This window comes from Nomascus leucogenys, chromosome 13, assembly GCF_006542625.1.
Source record: "Nomascus leucogenys isolate Asia chromosome 13, Asia_NLE_v1, whole genome shotgun sequence".
NCBI classification, from domain to species: Eukaryota; Metazoa; Chordata; class Mammalia; order Primates; family Hylobatidae; genus Nomascus; species Nomascus leucogenys.
In genome coordinates this window covers 66,939,808-66,957,715 of record NC_044393.1, presented here as the reverse complement: position 1 = coordinate 66,957,715, position 17,908 = coordinate 66,939,808, and the positions used below count along the sequence as shown (strand labels likewise).

At 38.2% G+C, this 17,908-nt stretch overlaps 1 protein-coding gene across 5 annotated transcripts in view; it reads left to right on the top strand.

Annotated features, from left to right (window-relative positions):
- CTTNBP2 (cortactin binding protein 2) overlaps window positions 1-17,908 on the top strand; it is a 164,494-nt gene that overhangs the window by 6,849 nt on the left and 139,737 nt on the right. For all 5 annotated transcript variants that reach the window (XM_030825556.1, XM_030825553.1, XM_003261241.3 and 2 more), the window contains exon 2: window positions 5,057-5,164. Coding sequence is in view for 4 of the 5 variants with exons in the window: in XM_030825553.1 (XP_030681413.1) it covers window positions 5,057-5,164 (108 nt within the window). In the remaining variant the exon portion in view is untranslated. The remainder of the gene's footprint in view (window positions 1-5,056; window positions 5,165-17,908) is intronic.

The following is a 17,908-nucleotide window of genomic DNA, read 5'->3' as shown; positions in this document are numbered from 1 at the left end:
GATTTGCCCTACTTTGCTGATTCTTCCCTAGCTACATTGCTCATCACCCCACCTTCCAGTCCGCCTGCTTTCTCCTGTGTAAAGCTTACTGATGGAAAATAGGCACAACCTGCTGGATTTTAAATTGGAAGAGAGGCTCTTGGTGTTGGTGGGAAGAGCCAGAGAAAGTGCCTGAGTTTGTGTTTGGTCACCAACATATCCCCCAGCAGCCATGATAGGACGGATGTGTTTGAGGAAAGATCTGAGGGGTGTCTCTGCCATTGTGGCTCATAATGAATGTCTCCTGAAGGTATTCTGGTAATCAATGTTGGTTGGTTCCAGTAATTCTAAAAGGGTATGGGTAAGACTTTTCTATTAATATTTAGCTGTGTCTATTGAATTCCCCACATAAACCTAGTGTTTTAGATTTGGGGAGGGGGAAACTTGGTATTGGCCCGTGTTCAATTCTGGAAATTTAAGATGAGTTGATTCAGCCAGGGTCTGTTTTGTCTATTCTGTCTCTTTCTCTCTCTCTCAGCCTGTATGAGAAAAAATCCTGAAGAATGGCCTCCCCATGCTTGCCCCAAGTAATTCAGAGCTGTTCAAAACTACAGTGTTGAACAGTTGAGTTTGGGATTATTTCTCCTTTCTCATTTATACATAATATATCATATATATATATATATTATATAATTATATAAGTATACTTTTAAATTTTAAATAAATTGTATATAATAAATTGTAATATACAATAGATTAACATACAATAAATTAATATGTATGATTTGTATCCCAAACCAGACATACTTTGTATTTGATGACCAGATTCTGGATTAGTTGAAGCTGCCATGCCAGATTTTTAAAACTAGGTGTTAAGCATTTTTTCTGGAATGCTTTTCCTGGCAAATGTAACAGGCAGAAGAGTGGCCTGTGGAGTTGAAATTTGGTTGTTGTTTTTTTTTTTTTTTTCTTAGAGATGGAGTCTCGCTCTGTCACCAGGCTGGAGTGGCACGATCTCTGCTCACTGCAACCTCTGCCTCCTGGATTAAGCAATTCTCCCGCCTACAGCCTCCAGAGTAGCTGGGACTACAGGTGCATGCTGCCACGCCTGGCTAATTTTTTTTTCTTTTTTTTTTATTGTATTTTAGTAGAGACGGGGTTTCACCATGTTGCCCAGGCTGGTCTCGAACTCCTGAGCTCGGGCAATCCGCTGGCCTTGGCCTCCCAAAGTGCTAGGATTACAGGTGTGAGCCACCGTGCCTGGCACAGGTCTGGTTTTACTTTGTTTTTAGTTTCTTTTCATCACTAAAAAATAGCTGGATTTTTCTTTTTTAATTGGGAAAAGCAAGTTCAATAGTAAACCTTAGTCTGTGAACATGTCTGCTGTGATTTTTTTCTGGGGGGAGTTGGGGATTTGGGGGTCATGTTTTCATGAGTGCCCTAATAGAGACCTTAATTTTTTGTGTGAGTGGCAGCATTTGGGTCTGTCCTGTCTTCTATCCAATTTGAAAATTAGATTATCAAGGCAATCTTTTATAGACATTTTATGACTTAAAATAATTTGGCTCTTAAACCAAGAAACTTTATTTTTTTCTGTATCTAAGTACTTTTGTACCATATGCATCTAAGATTAATGCCACTTCATATATATATATGAATATCTATGCATATATATGTGCATATATATGAATATATATGCATGTATGTGTGCCTATATATGAATATATATGAATATATATGCATGTATATATGAATATATATAAATATATACTAAAAAAAATATAGCTTTTAGAATTTTTGCTTCTGGGGTTATTTTTCTAAAAATACTAAAGTGCTTTATATTTATTTATAAAATACTTGGAATCTTAAGATCTCCAGTATCTTTTCATGCACAGTACTTTTTCTTACCCTGTTTTGCCAGAATAGAGTGGAAATAAAAGTTGTTGACAATTTGAAAATATTATTATTATATTTGTACTATGGAAGGCCAGGAATTAGTAGAGAAATTTTACTATGACTAGTAGTGGAGAAATGGAGGTAGAGTCATAGAGAGAAGAGAGACAAGTAGACAGATGCACTGTATGTTTCAAACAGTACATCATTTCATACGTTGTGATGGGAGACATTTATTTTTAACATTCTGTGTGTCATAATCTATGGTTTAGCAAGAACCCTTGTACCAGTATTTTTTATTTTAATGAATTTCCCTCTTTATTGATGGTAATACATAGAAAAACAGAAGTTTTAGCTGTAAGTCACATGTGTTGCTGCTACTGATGGAAGCAGGGCAGGCTCTCCTGACTCTAATATGAATCAGGATCTTGGCATGTCTTTCATAATTTATTAGTTTTTAAAATGGAGCACTTATAAAGCTTTGGAGAAACAGGACAATAAAATATACAATTAATTAAAATCTTTAGAGCAACCAGCAGCATCATTAATAAAGCATTACACTCTAAAGCACATAAGGATTGCAGCTTACTCTCCCATCTAAGTGGGAAAAACCGGGATAAAAGAGCCTGTCTTTCATCATAGTCAATAAACTGAGTTTATTGGACTTGGGCTGGTAGATTTTCAAAGAAATAGGCTCCTGGCCAATACCCCACTCCTCTCTACATGAAACATCTGGGTTAATAATAACAATTGCCTGCCTTCATTTGGCACTTACTTCATTGATATGTTCTTGTTTAATCCTCACAAGAATGCAGGGTAGACATTAGGAATTCCATTATACAGATGAGAAAACAGGATGGCATGAGTTATAGAAGTGCTCCTCAGCATGTAGTCTGTGGACCAGCAACATCAGCAGGAGCTTGTTAGAAGGGCAGATTCACAGCCCCACCTCGGACTCAATCACAATTTCCAGGGGTGGAGCCCCGTGGCTTGTTGTTTCACAGGGTCTTCAGGTGATTCTTGTGCATGCCAATGTTTGAGAACAATTAGTTTGTAAGACTTTATGGACACTACTATGTAGTAGAAGCAGAAATTGAGACTTGGTACATTGGATTTATAGGGAGCATCTCTAATAAATCTTTGAAGTATGGATCCCTCAGAACTATACATGATTTGTGCTTGCTCTAGGTTTTCCTTTTTATCCTTAGTGCTTGCCTTTCCAAATAACTTCTCTGTCTAGTGTATATGCAAAAAGAAATAATTTTAAGAGAGAGATCCTTTTAAAGTCTTTCTTGAGAAAACCCCCTAGCTCTAGTCTCTTTCCCCTTTGTACCGTCATACCTCCTTCCAGAAGATTCTTTTGGAACTTAAATGTGACCATTCTGGTCATGCCTGTTTGAAAGCCTCTGAAATCATTTATTGTCTTTGCTGTGTATACTTTTGTGTCTTCACAGAAATAGACCAGTGTTCATGTTGGTTGACTGATAGGATGGTACCATTTTTATCTCATCTCAAAGAGCTTATTCTAGAATGTTGGTGCCATGCTGGTAAAGTGTGAAGATAAATCATGGCATTTGATCATATATCCTGATTTTACCGTTGACTGATTGGTTGCATGATCTGCATATATTATCTGACTTTTCTGAGTTTCCTTTTTAAAAATGGAGATAGCAATATGGTGTAAGAGTCAATTCTTTGAGAATACTTTGGAAGCCATTGGGTGCTATGCAAGTGTGAAGTAATGTTCTGGCATGTTTTGAACAATGGCTTCAAAACCAGGGCGAGTCTACAGAGAGATTTGGGGATAAATGTTGTGTTACCCTCCCTGGTGATGGTGACTGGGCTTCTCAAATGAGTTTGTATACAGAAGGGAGGAGCAGAGTGTGCCTGGTGGAAGGATCTCAGGCTTTGGACTCACCCAGGCTGACTGTGAACTTGCTCTCAGCTTTATCTCTAAAACGAATGCCAGAGAACCTGCTTTTAAAAGTTGCTGTGAGGAAGTTTGGAGTGGAAGACAAAAGAATCGAGAGTCAGTGGTATATTCATGGGATTTAAAGCCATGAGAGGTTGGATGCAGTCACTCAGGGAAGAAATCTGCAGGAGAAGACAAAAGGGCTGAAAGAAACTTGTGTGAGAAATTATGAACCACCGCCCCCCCACCCCACCCCACCCCACACCTAGGGCCCTGGTGCTGACTTTGTGCTGTAGCTGGGTCCTTGGAATGCTCATTTATTCCAGTCTCAGCTCGCTCCCAGGCCTGCCCAGAAGCTACAGAGACATTCATAAGAAGGCACTTTGATAACCAAACAGCAGGGGTTCCAAACTCACCTGACTGTGGCAGCCCAGATGACCACACATGGATGGCAGTCCTGGCTTCTTAAAAGTGCGTGTGCCTGTACTGTGTGTGTGTGTGTGTGTGTGTGTGTGTGTGTGTGTGTATGTGTTGGTGGGGGACGGTTGGCAACATGAGGAATGTGTTCCTTCTAAAGGGGCAGCTACTTCCCGGCTGTGTGGATTATTGCCCTGAGGAAATATGAATCTGGAGTTAGTTACCCAGTCATCTGACATTTAAAGACAAGCCAGGGATCTGGATTTTTTGGTGACATCTTCAGATTTTTTAAATGTTTTCTAAATGAAAAACAACAACAACAACGACAAACCCACTTTTTGACCCAAGTAAAACACATCTGTGGGCCAGATTTGGCTGCCAGCTGGTGGCCTCTGCTGCAGAGTGTATAAACATGACCTATTATTATTGGATGTTCTGGAATTTATAATAACCTCCCAGGAACCTTTATGCTGGGGCCCTTCTAGGAATACATCCATGCTTTCTTTGCTTCTCTTGAAACTCCCCCACTCCCCGAAGATGTACCAGACCTGTTTTGCTTCAGACTCCAGGGACTTTAAATTTGTGCTATGTAATTTGGAGAGATTTTGAGTCTGGGTGTGCAGGCAGGCTGGGGAACTAGAGCTCCTTGGAGAGGAGAGTTGAGAGATTGGCGTTATAGTTTTTACCTCTCCTCATAGAAGGTCAAGGCATAGATTGTCTGCTGCAAATAGTATCCCAGTGCCTGTTGGATCTGCCGAGCCACTGGGATAAAACTGATTCATTGCATACCCTTAGGATGTGTGTGTCTTCCTTAGGAAAAGATTTTTCATTGCCTTATTTTTTTATGTGTTACAGAAAAAAGAGTTTGATGTGGATACTCTCAGTAAATCCGAGCTGCGGATGCTCCTCAGCGTGATGGAAGGGGAGCTGGAGGCCAGAGACCTTGTCATCGAGGCCCTGCGGGTAAGAATGACAGTGGGTCTCCATGCTGGATCATTTGCTTTTTTCAAAGAGCCATTGGCAAACCTTTTTCTTAATTCTTGAATCAAATAGATTTAAAATGTTACATCAGGTCACAATGTGCTCTTCACCCCAAACACTAACCCATAACTTTTATAAGCCCAAACAAACACTGAAGTCAGATGGTCATTGAAATGCTGGGGGCCGAGATGAAACTTTAATACGGGGAACTTGAGGAGTCAGCCGTACTCATTCAGAAATCCTTTTATGTTTCACATGTTTATTTGGTTAGAAACATGCGTTTTTAGGAGATTGCTAATTTGGTATCCTACGTGTATGTGAGGGCAGTGAGGAAAAGTTGAGGTTTATAAAAAATATTGCTGGTAATAGATATTTTTCTTCCTATAAAAATTATTATTCTTTTATTTTTAGAAACTCATGCGTTAAAAAGTAAATGTTTATCCACACCTTCAAAGTGTTATTTTTTTCTGATCTTTCAGTAATTTTGAAATATTTCCATAATTGCTTACAAAGAATATATTACTTAAATGTCTGAATAAAATTTTCTTTTTGAAAAAACAATGGTGAATCCCAGCACTTTGGGAGGCTGAGGTGGGTGGATCACGAGGTCAGGAGATCGAGACTCTCCTGGCTAACATGGTGAAACCCTGTCTCTACTAAAAAATACAAAAAATTAGCCGGGCGTGGTGGTGGGCGCCTGTAGTCCCAGCTACTCAGGAGGCCGAGGCAGGAGAATGGTGTGAACCCGGGAGGCGGAGCTTGCGGTGAGTCGAGATCACGCCACTGCCCTCCAGCCTGGGCGACAGAGCGAGACTCCATCTCAAAAAAAAAAAAAAAAAAATGGTGATTAGACTTTCTTGATGCAGTTTTCCAATTCAATATTCTGGATCTTGCGTTTGTTTTGGTTTGTAGATCAAACATAATTTGGTGCTTTTTTCCCTGTTTTCTATTTAATACTTTGTCTGTAATTAGTTATTTTTTGGTTCTTGGTCATTTGGCCAGGAAGGATATATTTATTAAGTATGGGTTTATCTTATTTCGTCAGGGAATTGTTTCCTCGAACCTTGTCTTAGGAAGTCTAATTTAATGTACATATGAAAATCCGTGGAATGTTAACACATTGTTGCCTGTGACAGGAGCTTATATGGTAGAGGAGGGAGGTGGTAGTGCTGGATGGTCAGACGTAATAATGGAGAAGGTGGACATGGGGAGAACTCAGTTGTGTGGGAAGAAGAGAGAGTTCCTGAAGTCATGTCTTCAATGTATTTTCATAAACCAGAAGTTGGCATAGCAGATGTAGTGATTATCCATCAATTTGATTGCAGGAACGAATTGCCACAGAAAAATGGTAGTATAGTTATACTGTCGGCAAGCCAATATTGAGTTGAAGGTGTTGCCTTTTGAATGACAAGTTCTGCTAAGTAGACATTTACAGTTTGGTTATGTTCATCCTATTCCACATTGAGAACATCTGTATTGCTGGCAAATGTATATTTTCCTGAATGAAATTTTTGGGAGAAATGCTGAGGCAGCATATAACTAACATATGTGACCCTTAGCCCAAGGACGGAACAAGGGCACAGTCAGCGACGGAGGCCAGTAGTATAGCCTCTTGTGGCGAGATAGAAGTGAAGGGCTCCAGCTGCACCTTAGATATTTTTTTTTTTTTTGTCCTTCTGTGTTAACCTGTGAAAGGCATCAGCACTATGGAATTCCCCACGACTCACATCAATGTTTGAACGTTTAGTGAAGTCTGTGTTTTTATGTATCACCTTAGCAACCACATGTATTTCTCTTTTTAATTTAATTGCAATACTTTGAAATGTTGAAATGTGAGAGTAGAGGTAAAGGCTTGCTAATAATCAGCACTTGCCCTATGAACATTTTTCATAGAGTCAAGGAATGTTAGAATTACAGGGAGCCTTAGATGATATTGTAGGTCAGTGTTTTGCATCCCTATCAGATGTGATGTCTCCTTTTCATAAAATGTTTTATCACCTTCTTACTATCCTGCAATGAAATGTATGGAGAATTGCATGTATAAGTAGGTTCTGTTAAAAATTACAAAACCAATACAAAGATAACAGGAAAATATTTAAAATAAAATATGATGTACTCAATATATAAATGCTCAGACATGACTGTACTGAAGGATGTGATAAAACACACGTCTATTTGAACCTATTCATGGCATTGGCATGAATATAATAGTTGCAAAAGAATCCTGATCCCATCCTGCTATGTTGTTTACTCTTAGTAGCAGATTTGTGGTGGGTGAGGTGATTTTCTGAAATGGCGAATGACTTAGTAAAGTTGCAAACAAAAGTACACACTTACGCAGGAGTTGAATCCCTGGAAAATTCAGTTTGTTAAAAATTATATTGACTTATTTAATAAGTAAAAAGGAGTTACCCTCTAGACTGGTCATATAGAAGGTTCCAGTGAAAGGAATGAACAGAGAGATATTTGAAACATGGCACAGTTCCTGGATATGTGGAAAGGAACCACATCTTTGCCCTGCCTCCCTAAGTGCCAATCACTGTGAAAGCCAAAAATGCTCATCTGTTTCCAAAACACATCCTAGGGTACTGCTCCTGTGGAGAACCACTGGCCAAGACCAATGTCCTTTGTTTATAGATAAAATCAAACAAAAAAGCCTGGAGACTTCTGGCTTATCGAAGGCCACAGATACGGCATGCATAAGAGCTTCCAGTTCATTTTCACACAGCCTGCCATGTGGAACTTGGTGTATATGGAGACTTTTTTTTTTGTTTTTGAGACGGAGTCTCACTCTGTCGCCCAGGCTGGAGTGCAGTGGTGTGATCTCGGCTCACTGCAAGCCCCACCTCCCAGGTTCACGCCATTCTCCTGCCTCAGCCGCTCATGTAGCTGGGACTACAGGCGCCTGCCACCACGCCCGGCTAATTTTTTGTATTTTTAGTAGAGACAGGGTTTCACTGTGTTAGCCAGGATGGGCTTGATCTCCTGACCTCGTGATCTGCCCACCTTGGCCTTCCAAAGTGCTGGGATTACAGGCGTGAGCCACTGTGCCCGGCCTATGGAGATTCTTAAAGCTTTTTTGGTTTAAAATTGAGAATTGTGATTTCTTTATTTAGATGATTGTGTTTTTTACAGTAGGTAATAATGTCGTCTTCACATACCTGTGGTAGCCATCATAGCATCGCTGTGGTGATTTACTGATTGAGTGTTCCCTGGGACATTCACTGGTTACAGTATGTCATCTGTTTGCCTTTTCCTGTATGGGTGGAATGTAACTGAGTGACTAATGCCCTAGAAAGAAATTGGGAAGGAGAGAGGCTGTGAAACTGTCATTTTAATTTTGTTTTACATTATGAGATCAATTTACTCCTAAATCAAGAATCAAAATCTCCTCAATTGGTAATCAGTGTGCTGCTATTCAACTGTGAAGGAAGTGCATCTTGTTTTTTTTTTTTTCCAGCCAAAATTAATATTCCTCTGAAAATAGTAAATAGTTTCGAACTTAATATATAAATTATAAAGATACCTAATTTGTACACTGAACTTTATTAAATTTAGAAATGATTTTGTTGTGAGACATTCAAATTCTTTAGAATTTTAAAATCTTTAAACATATATTTCAGATGAAGCTATTTTACTTTTTAAATCATGTTATCTTGATGCTTTGATTTCAAGTTATTAAAAATTGCATACATCATTGAATTAATGGCAATGGACTTTTCAAAACAATCCGTAAATATGATTTGGGATGAGGAGGATGTTAAGAGATTGCAATATATATCTTGGTACCTTTGCTATTTTCGTATATTTAAGGTATAGATACTTCCTAGTATAAAAAGTCCACGATAGTGTTGAAGACATTAATTTTTAAAAAGAGCAATATTGATGGAAAAATCTGAATTGCATAAAGCTGATTAACTGAAATATATTTTAATTGATTCTCATGGGAAATATTTAGTTTGTCAACAATTCCTCCATATTCACATAGAGTAGGAATAAATCTTTGAACAAACAGATACATTTAGATAAAGTCCAAAGAAAAATATTTTGTAGTTCAATAAAGAATGTGCCCAAAGAGAAGCAGCTGCATTTTCTGAACACCAAGATAGGCACAGAATCATTTGAATTAAATTTAATTGGCTATTCAAAATCTGAGTACACAATTTATACAGAAATCCATGATTAAAGATTAATTACTTTGTGGAGTCTTCTAGCCTTTGTTTCTTTTTTCCTCTTGCTACTGGTATTCTTACAGGTATCTTAGTCAAACAGAGACAAAGTCAAGATGACGAAAATGCTATAATTATAAAATTTTAAAAGTCAAAATTATGTGCTTAAGCCTACATTTTACAGTACCCAGCCTGCCATCATTAGCATGAGTTTACATAAATATTATATCATTTAAACAATGAATTCCTTTGGCAATAATCTTCAGATTTTTTCTGTGCCTTTTTCCTTTTAGATTGGATAAATGAGATTGACCATAATAAACCCATGGCAATTCTTCCTCATAACCTTCATATAAAGTAACTATATAATCTAGACTTTCAATTATTATTTGCATTGAAATTTTTTAAAATTAGCCAGTTGAACATTTCTTCAGATAGAATACATTTATCACCCCAATAACATAGGAGACTATCAGTTCTAGAATTGCCTTGTACAAGTGGCTGTAAGAAAGAGACTCAACATACAGTAGATTAAATAAGTTCATTTCTCTCACATAACAATCTGGAGGTGAGTGATCCCAGCTGGAGAGTTAGCGCCATGCCAAGTGGTCATTCAACAACCCAGGCTATTTTTGTTTTACTACTCTTCTTAGGGAGTTAGCCTCATCAGCATGCTTAAAACAGGATCAGTGCCAGCTCCACATCCCAACATATGGTAAGGGGGAAGGATGGGAAATGAAGGGCAAGCATTTCCTCTAAGTATGGTCTTTCTTCTGCAGAGTGCACACAGGTGTATCGGTGAGACCTTTTGTAGACATGGAACTTTTCCTAGTTGCATAAGAGCCTGGAAAATGGCCGTGGCTGGCTGGCTACATTGTAGTACTATGAAAGAAGGGAGGACTTGGGAGAACATTAACAACCTGCTGAAGTCCAAGAAGGAAGGGGCCTATCTTGATTTCAATATTATCTTTCAAAATATCATGGGCTAAGATATAGGAAGATAGATCTTTCCCTCTTTCCTTCCTCAATAAGGATTTGATGAGTACCTATTATGTAGCAGGCATAAAGTTTGAAGTACATGTAAGTGAAGATGTATTATGCCAAAATTGTATCTGTTCAGAAAATTCTGTTTCTTTACTTTATATATTTAAAATTAATTGTTCTGTGTAGTGTCATCTAGGCCTAAGTTTTACTTTTCTCAGACCGTGACTCAGTATGTTGAGTTTGCCTAGAATGATCTTCCTTTTCAAAAACTTGACTGTTCATTTGGTTCAAAATTAAAAATAAAATTTAAAGCTCTTAAGTAATTTTGCTTTAAAGCAGGATTTCTCAACCTCAGCACTGTTGATATTTGGGACCATTTATTTTTTCGCTGTTTGCGGGGCGCTGTCCTGTACATGTAAGATATTTAGCAGCATCCTTGGTCTCTACCCACTAGATGCCAGTAGCAACTCTTCGGTTGTGACAACAAGAAGGTCTCTCCATGGGGGACCAAATTGCTGCTGCTTGGGAAATGCTGCTTTAAGGAGGTAATTCTAGTCAAGGAAGGACTATTTTTAAAACTGATTTTGCTAAAATTGGCCAGGCACGGCAGCTCACACCTATGATCCCAGCACTTTGGGTGGCCGAGGTGGGCAGATCACTTGAGGTCAGGAGTTCAAGACCAGCCTGGCCAATGTGGTGAAACTCTGTCTCTACTAAAAATACAAAAATTAGCCAGGCATGGTGGCAGGCAAATTTGGTATGAGGTCCCTCTATTTATGGCTATTAATGCAAACAGTCCACATGAGGTAATAGCTTGTTGACCCCCATCCTCTCTATAGAACTGAGCCCAACCACTTGCAACAGTGAGCCCTTGCCTTAGGACAGGCAGATTTAATTTGCCAGTGATTATAAGATGTATCTCAGGCTGGGCTCGGTGGCTCATGCCTGCAATCCCAGCACTTCGGGGAGCTGAAGCAGGTGGATCACTTGAGATCAGGAGTTCAAGACTAGCCTGGCCAACATGGTGAAACCCTATCTGTACTAAAAGTACAAAAATTAGCCAGGTGTGGTGGCACACACCTGTAATCCCAGCTACTTGAGAGGTTGAGGCAGGAGAATCGCCTGATCCCAGGAGGGGGAGGTTGCAGTGAGCCAAGATCAAGCCACTGCACTCCAGCCTGGGTGATAGAGCGAGACTCCGTCTCAAATAAATAAAATAAATAAATAATATATTTTTGCTAAAATAAATGTAAAAACTCTATTCAAATACGTTGCATAATGATGCAGTGATTTTCTTGAAAAAGTATACCTTTAAACTAAAAGTAATTATTCTGAAAATGCCCATTTTAACAACTTCAGGACCCTTTCAAAATGTATTACGTATTTTACTATTTAAAATTGAATTACAGTTTCTTATGCAGAAATTAAATGCCTTATTTTTCAAATTAAAAAGCCTTTATGGTTGTATGGTTCAGTGCTAGAATCTTGACATAGAACACAGGCAATCACTTTAAATAGAATAATCGTTCCACTCTAGTTTTAAAAACAGCCACAGAGTATGCTAGAGAGTATTGTGAATGTTTTCCTCATATGACATGTCTGCTAAATCCTGATAAAAGAAAAACAATCTGGCTTTTTGTTGGTTTCAGCTACGTAAAACATGCAGTCTTTTGTATTTCAAAATTCTGTGAATGCAGGCATTTGATTGACCAAAACATACCCTTTTTGTGCTGTTCATTATAATTAATGAATGAATGAATTTGCTGAGCAGAGCTGAATTTATGAAAACATAAATTAAAGTTTCCTTTCCTGTCTGTTGAGATAACGCTTTTGTGCCATGCTAGAGAAGGGAAGAAGGGTGTTGACCAGATTTTGTGTTGTTTCTGCAAGCAAATCAGTTTTCAGAAGGAACAAATAGCTGATGATTTTTAAGCAGCATTGTATTTGTTCCAGCAGGACAAACACTGAAATGAGCAACTTTGATTCTTTACTTCTGGTCAGTTTTTTCTTTGATAAACATTTACCATTAGTAAAAAACAAACAAAAAAAATAGAATACCATGCAAAACATTGTTTTTCCATATATTAGAAAATGCAGGTGATGAGGTCATGAAAGCAAAATGTTTATGATCACCATTTCTGACCCATATAATAAGCAACTGAAGTACCTGGGTAGCATTTGCCTGCTGATTATTAATAAGTTATCAAGATATATGTAAGGAGAACAAACTAAAGATGAGGCTTTTCCCAGCTCAATCTCCCACATACCATTTGATCCATTCTGGTGCAGGATAGAGTCAGGGTTACAAATAGGATGAAACCAGGAATATATTTTTGTACACTATGACGATGATCACAATTGTGGGGACTGTCAGTCTAATTAACAGTTCATTTTTAGAATTCCATGTGACCTGAAAATACAAGGTATTCCTTTGAGGCCCCATTCTGATTACATTTTAGCCACCTCATCCTGACACTTGGTGGCTAAGCTACAAGTCATGGGTTTTTGCAGAAATTTCTTTTGCCATCTTTATGAGGAATTCTATGTTTTGATTATAAGAGGAAACAAGGGTCTAAAGCAGTGTGCTCATATACAGTGTACAGCATCATCTTTATTATGTAAATTTTTAAATTTTGTGTGGCATTATTTTCAACTTTGCATAAATAATTCTGTTTGCAGCCACCTCTGTTCACAACCAGCTAAAAGTAAACTAAAAAATGGAAAAGGAAGAGGGTGGTTTTGTCATTTTAAACTAAAACAGTTCTTTTCTACAGCCAACTCCATCCATCCCATGATGGTGGGTTAGGCAGTAAGCAAACCAAAGTCAAGAAAAGGGTAATTCCATTTGGCTCATGCTTTGCAGGAATCCTGAGGTTAACTGCTATTTACAACAAGCTAGAGTTTGAGCAGGGGATGGAGATGAAGCCTAATATTGTTAGGTTTTGGTTGTATGTCCGGCACTTCATAGGCATTATTTCTTATCCCTATGAAATCTCTTGAGATCAGTGGTAGTACCCCTACTTTAGGAACAGAGAAAGTAAAGGTAATAGGATATATGCCATTTTCTGTCTGACTCCTAACCTTAGCCCTCACCATGTCTCTCCTACAAAGGCAACATTAATGAAACTAAGCATTTTCCTAGAGGTGAAAGTTGTCATTTATGGATTTTTTACTTTAATTGCTACAAAGGCTCAGACCATTTCTACACACCTGTAATCAATTGTAAATTTCAAAAGCTGCACAGAAATTGAAGCTACAAAGAAATTGTTAGTATTCTATGTTTAATCATTCATTTGCTGTTCCCTTGCAATTGAGCACAGGTAATTATAAAGAGAAGTAAAGCCTTGAAGATTTCTAAGATCCTATTGAATGGCAAGTATGATAATGTAGAGGAACGTCATTGATTTTTAATGTGTCCTTCTTATTAATTATACCAAAAGCTTATACTTTTCTGTAAGTAGGTTATGATTCTAATGGGATGAGAGAGAACACGCTGGTGCACGTGAGAATGCTGCATGACCTGAGTTTAGGGAAGTGATGGAGATTTCTGAAATACACAAGGACACGATTACTAAGGAACTGCTCTTTCTACCCTGACCATCTTTGCATATTTCAGTCATTAAGTCTGTTTCTTGTAGTTGCATTTTGTTTTTAAATTTGTAAATCTTTTAGTTTGTCATATCTGATCTTTTTTTTTTTTTTTGGTTTTGTATCTGCAAAACATCAGCAGGTAGTAAATTGAGTCCTTAAATACAAATTTGGTTTGGTTGCCATGAAAGGCTGTTGCATAGATTTCCTTGATGTTATAAAATTCTTTATTTTTTCCAATCAATGAAAGTTGAAGTGAATTTGCGAGGATAGATTATGTAAGCCAGGGTCATGATAGAGGCACTACCAAGGAAGAGTTCAGTATTTTAAGTAATTGATATATTAAAATGCGGATGTGTCATTGGCCTTGTTAGAAAGTTCAGGTTTCCTTTCGTGAAGCCTGAATCAACAGAATCTAGTTTTAGATTAGATTTTTTAAGACAAACTTTTAAGTAATCCTGTCAAGTTAACTTAGAGTTGATGATTTTCTATTGATGAGTCTCTTTCCGTGAGTGCCTGGGAATACATTTTTCATAAAAAAGTCTCAAAAGTGTATTGGGCTTCGTTCTGGAGTTTCTTGACAAAATAATGAGACTTGACTGGTGTAACTGAGATGCAACCTTCCATCATGTCTGCTTGGCTACATCAGAGGTACCATGTGTTTTTGTGCCTGTATGGGAATAGTAACAAGTTGTGAGTTTGGTTTGGTGGACTGTAGGTAGGACAACTAATGGAAGAGCTTTAGAAACTCTTAATAGATATTGTGAATATGTTAAACTCTTAATAAGTTTAGATTTCAGACAGTTGACAATTGAGATTCACTGTAGGCTCCGAGGTAGGAAACAGATGTGATAAAAACAGTGTTTAAGGGAGCTTATGTTAACCACTTTTGGAAATAGATTGACAGTAAAAGGGAAAGAAGGAATCTGAGGAAGCAGTTACAGTTGACGTTAATTAAAGTATGGTTCCGTGAAGCTCTGAATTCTGGGTGATGGCTCCAAATGTAGGTAATTTGTTGTGTGTGGGGGGAGGTGGGGCACGGAGGTATTAACAGGACTTGAATAGACAGAAGAGATTGGGAATAAAAGTATCTCCTCCAGCATGAGTGCATTATTTTCTTTTATTTCCTCTCTTCTTTTTCTTTTTTTTTTTCTCTATTTTCTTTTCTTTTTTTCTTAATTAGAAACAGGGTCTTGCTATGTTGCTCAACCTGGACTCAAACTCCTGGGCTCAAGAGCTCCTCTTACCTCAGCCTCCCAAGTAACTGGGACTGCAGGTGTGTACCACCATGCTAACCTTAAGAGTGCCTTATTTTCTAACTGGTGACAGCAAATAGTTGTTCCTAATGCAATTTCTGTGTCAGGGTAGAAACTTTGTTTTTTAAGGACATTGTGTTTATACTCCATGTGAATTCATGCTCAGTTAATTCAGGCATTTGTTCTAGTTCTTCCAATGGCCTTTTTAGTGCTTAGCTGTTCAACATTCACCTAGTAAATATTTTCTCAATGTATATTTATCATATCAGGTGTTGCACTGGGAAGAGAGTGTATGCTAAATAGTCCTGGTACTTCTAAAATTTATTGTCTAGTAAAGAACACTAACCATAATAAGTTCCATTTGTGATAAGTGTGGCAGTGGAAAAGTACTGGGCTGTTAAGATTATGTACCATGACTGATATGGTATTTTTCTTAGACCCACTGTGGAGGGCTGTGTAATAATAGGGCCAAAGTAAGAATACAAAGTATTTGCAAAATGTTAATATTTATAATATATCTAATAAAAGTAACCATGTTTCTCTTGTTTGGTCCCCACCTACTTAGGTTTCCCTGGATTTTGTGCACCTCCCTCAAAGTTGTTTTATTTTGTGCAACTGCTTTGCCGTGTCTCCTTTTGATCTCTCCTTATATGCAGATGGTGGCCTCACGAATTTCTTGCTTTTCAAAGTGACTGTTAGTCTCTCTTATTTGTCTGTCATTCTTTGGTTACTTGAAATTACAAAGCAGTATGGCTGTTTTGTACCAATGACTATAGAAGTGGTTTGTTTGTTTGTTTGCTTGTTTGTTTTGTTTTAAGAAGGGGTCTCTGTCAACCAGGCTGGAGTGCAGTGGGACGACCATAGCACTCTGCAGCCTTGAACCAAACCATATATATAGGTCCCATCTGTGGTTTCAGGCATGCGCTTAGAGTCTTGGCACATATTCCCTATAGATAAGGGGAGGCTATTGTATATTCTATTAATCAGGCAGTCACAGAGCTTAGATTCAAGGTGAAGAGACATAAACCTGACACGGGAGAAATGTTGAAAAATTGGAGGCTGTTCCAAAACCTCCAGGAAATAGTTGCCTTTGTTTGCTGAGCCCTAACTGCTAGGCATGCTATTTAGTGTTTTATGTGGATTATGTCATTTAACCTTCATGAGTATCCCTGGAAGTAGGTACTGTTGTTATCTCACTTAAAGGCTCATGGTTAAGGAAAGTGTTCTGTGTCACACAGCTAAGTGCCAAGCCAAAGATTGGACCCAGGTCTTTCTATCTCCAAATGCATCTTCTTAACTACTCTTCTATATAATCTCGTGGAAGAGAGCTAGGTAATAGCTACTAATTAGAATGCAGGGCTGGCTTGTGTGTTTTAGTAAAGCCCAGAGAAAAGAGTTCTAATGAAGATGAATAACGGTTGGCTTCTGGGAAGAAGTGGCATTCTTGTAGTCTTTTGAAGAATGAGTACCTTAATGAAAAGAGCAATGAGAAGTGTGTTCTGATCAGAAAGAGCCAGAGCACAGGATCTGTGTGTGCTCTGTGCAGTGAGGAGGTAAATGGATGAAGGCACAGGGGTATGGACTGATGGAGTAGGAGTTCCAATGGGCTCTATCCAGGAGGTTTTGAATGCTAAGCTGAAGCATTTATGTGCTTAACTTGATAAGCAGTGCTGAGTCCCTGAAGATTATCAAGCAGGAAAATTGAATGATCTGAGGCTTTTATTCTCCAAGTGTGGTTTCCAGACCTGCCACATCAGCTTCATCTCATTAAAAATGCGAATTCTTAGAACGCTTACCCTAGATCAACTAACTCAGAAACTCTGGGGATAAAGCAAAGTGTTCCATTCCGTGTTTCCACAAGTCCTCTGGGTGATTCTGATGCATGCTGAAGTTTGAGAACCACTGATCCAAAGGACGGTCACTCATAAAGCTGGTATATTTGTGTAACATCACATCAGGGTGTGCAGTGAAATTGCTGATGCTGATTAGGTGTCAGGGCTGGAAAGGCTTTCTGCTCAGTAAGCAAGACGGCCAGCAAATTTGTCTAGTCTTTTTCTTTTGCCCATCTACTTGATGAGAAAAAGAGGCAGTGGCTTTTCACAGGACAGCTTTTTCAAAAGTCAGCAAGTGCCTCAAAGTGACTCAGCCTGGAAACTTTCTTAAAGAAGCCTATAGAAATAGCACTAAAGGAGCTTTCTTGAATTGTTGGATTAAAATAAAACATGAATTATTAAGACATTAAGAACTGTATGCAATCAACTGATTGCTATTACAGTTGATACAATTATTCACTTACACCTCTAATGGTTTCACGTAGGAATTGAAGTGGTTTACAGGAATAAAAACAGCAAAATGGGAAAATGTAAGTCTATAAAAATTAGGGACTAGAACAGTAGTTTACAAACCTTTTAATAATAAGACCTCTTCTTCTAATGAAATCTTACTCGAGTCCCAGCACATGAACCAGAAGCTGAGCTCTTGGGTTGGAGCAAATGATTAGAGTCCTAAGTTTCCTGAATCAATTAAAAGGGAAAATAAAATAGGAGCAGCTTGAGTTACACATGATGTGTTGTTGTTTATGCGGTAGAAACAAGCTGTAGCAATTACTTCCTCAGGGAAGAGAAACTTTTCCTGATACTGGGCTCTAAAGTTTTTCTTCTCTGCCTCTTCAAATTGGAGATATTGGGTAGGGTGGTCATGTTTTCCACAATATCAATGTAAAACTGTAA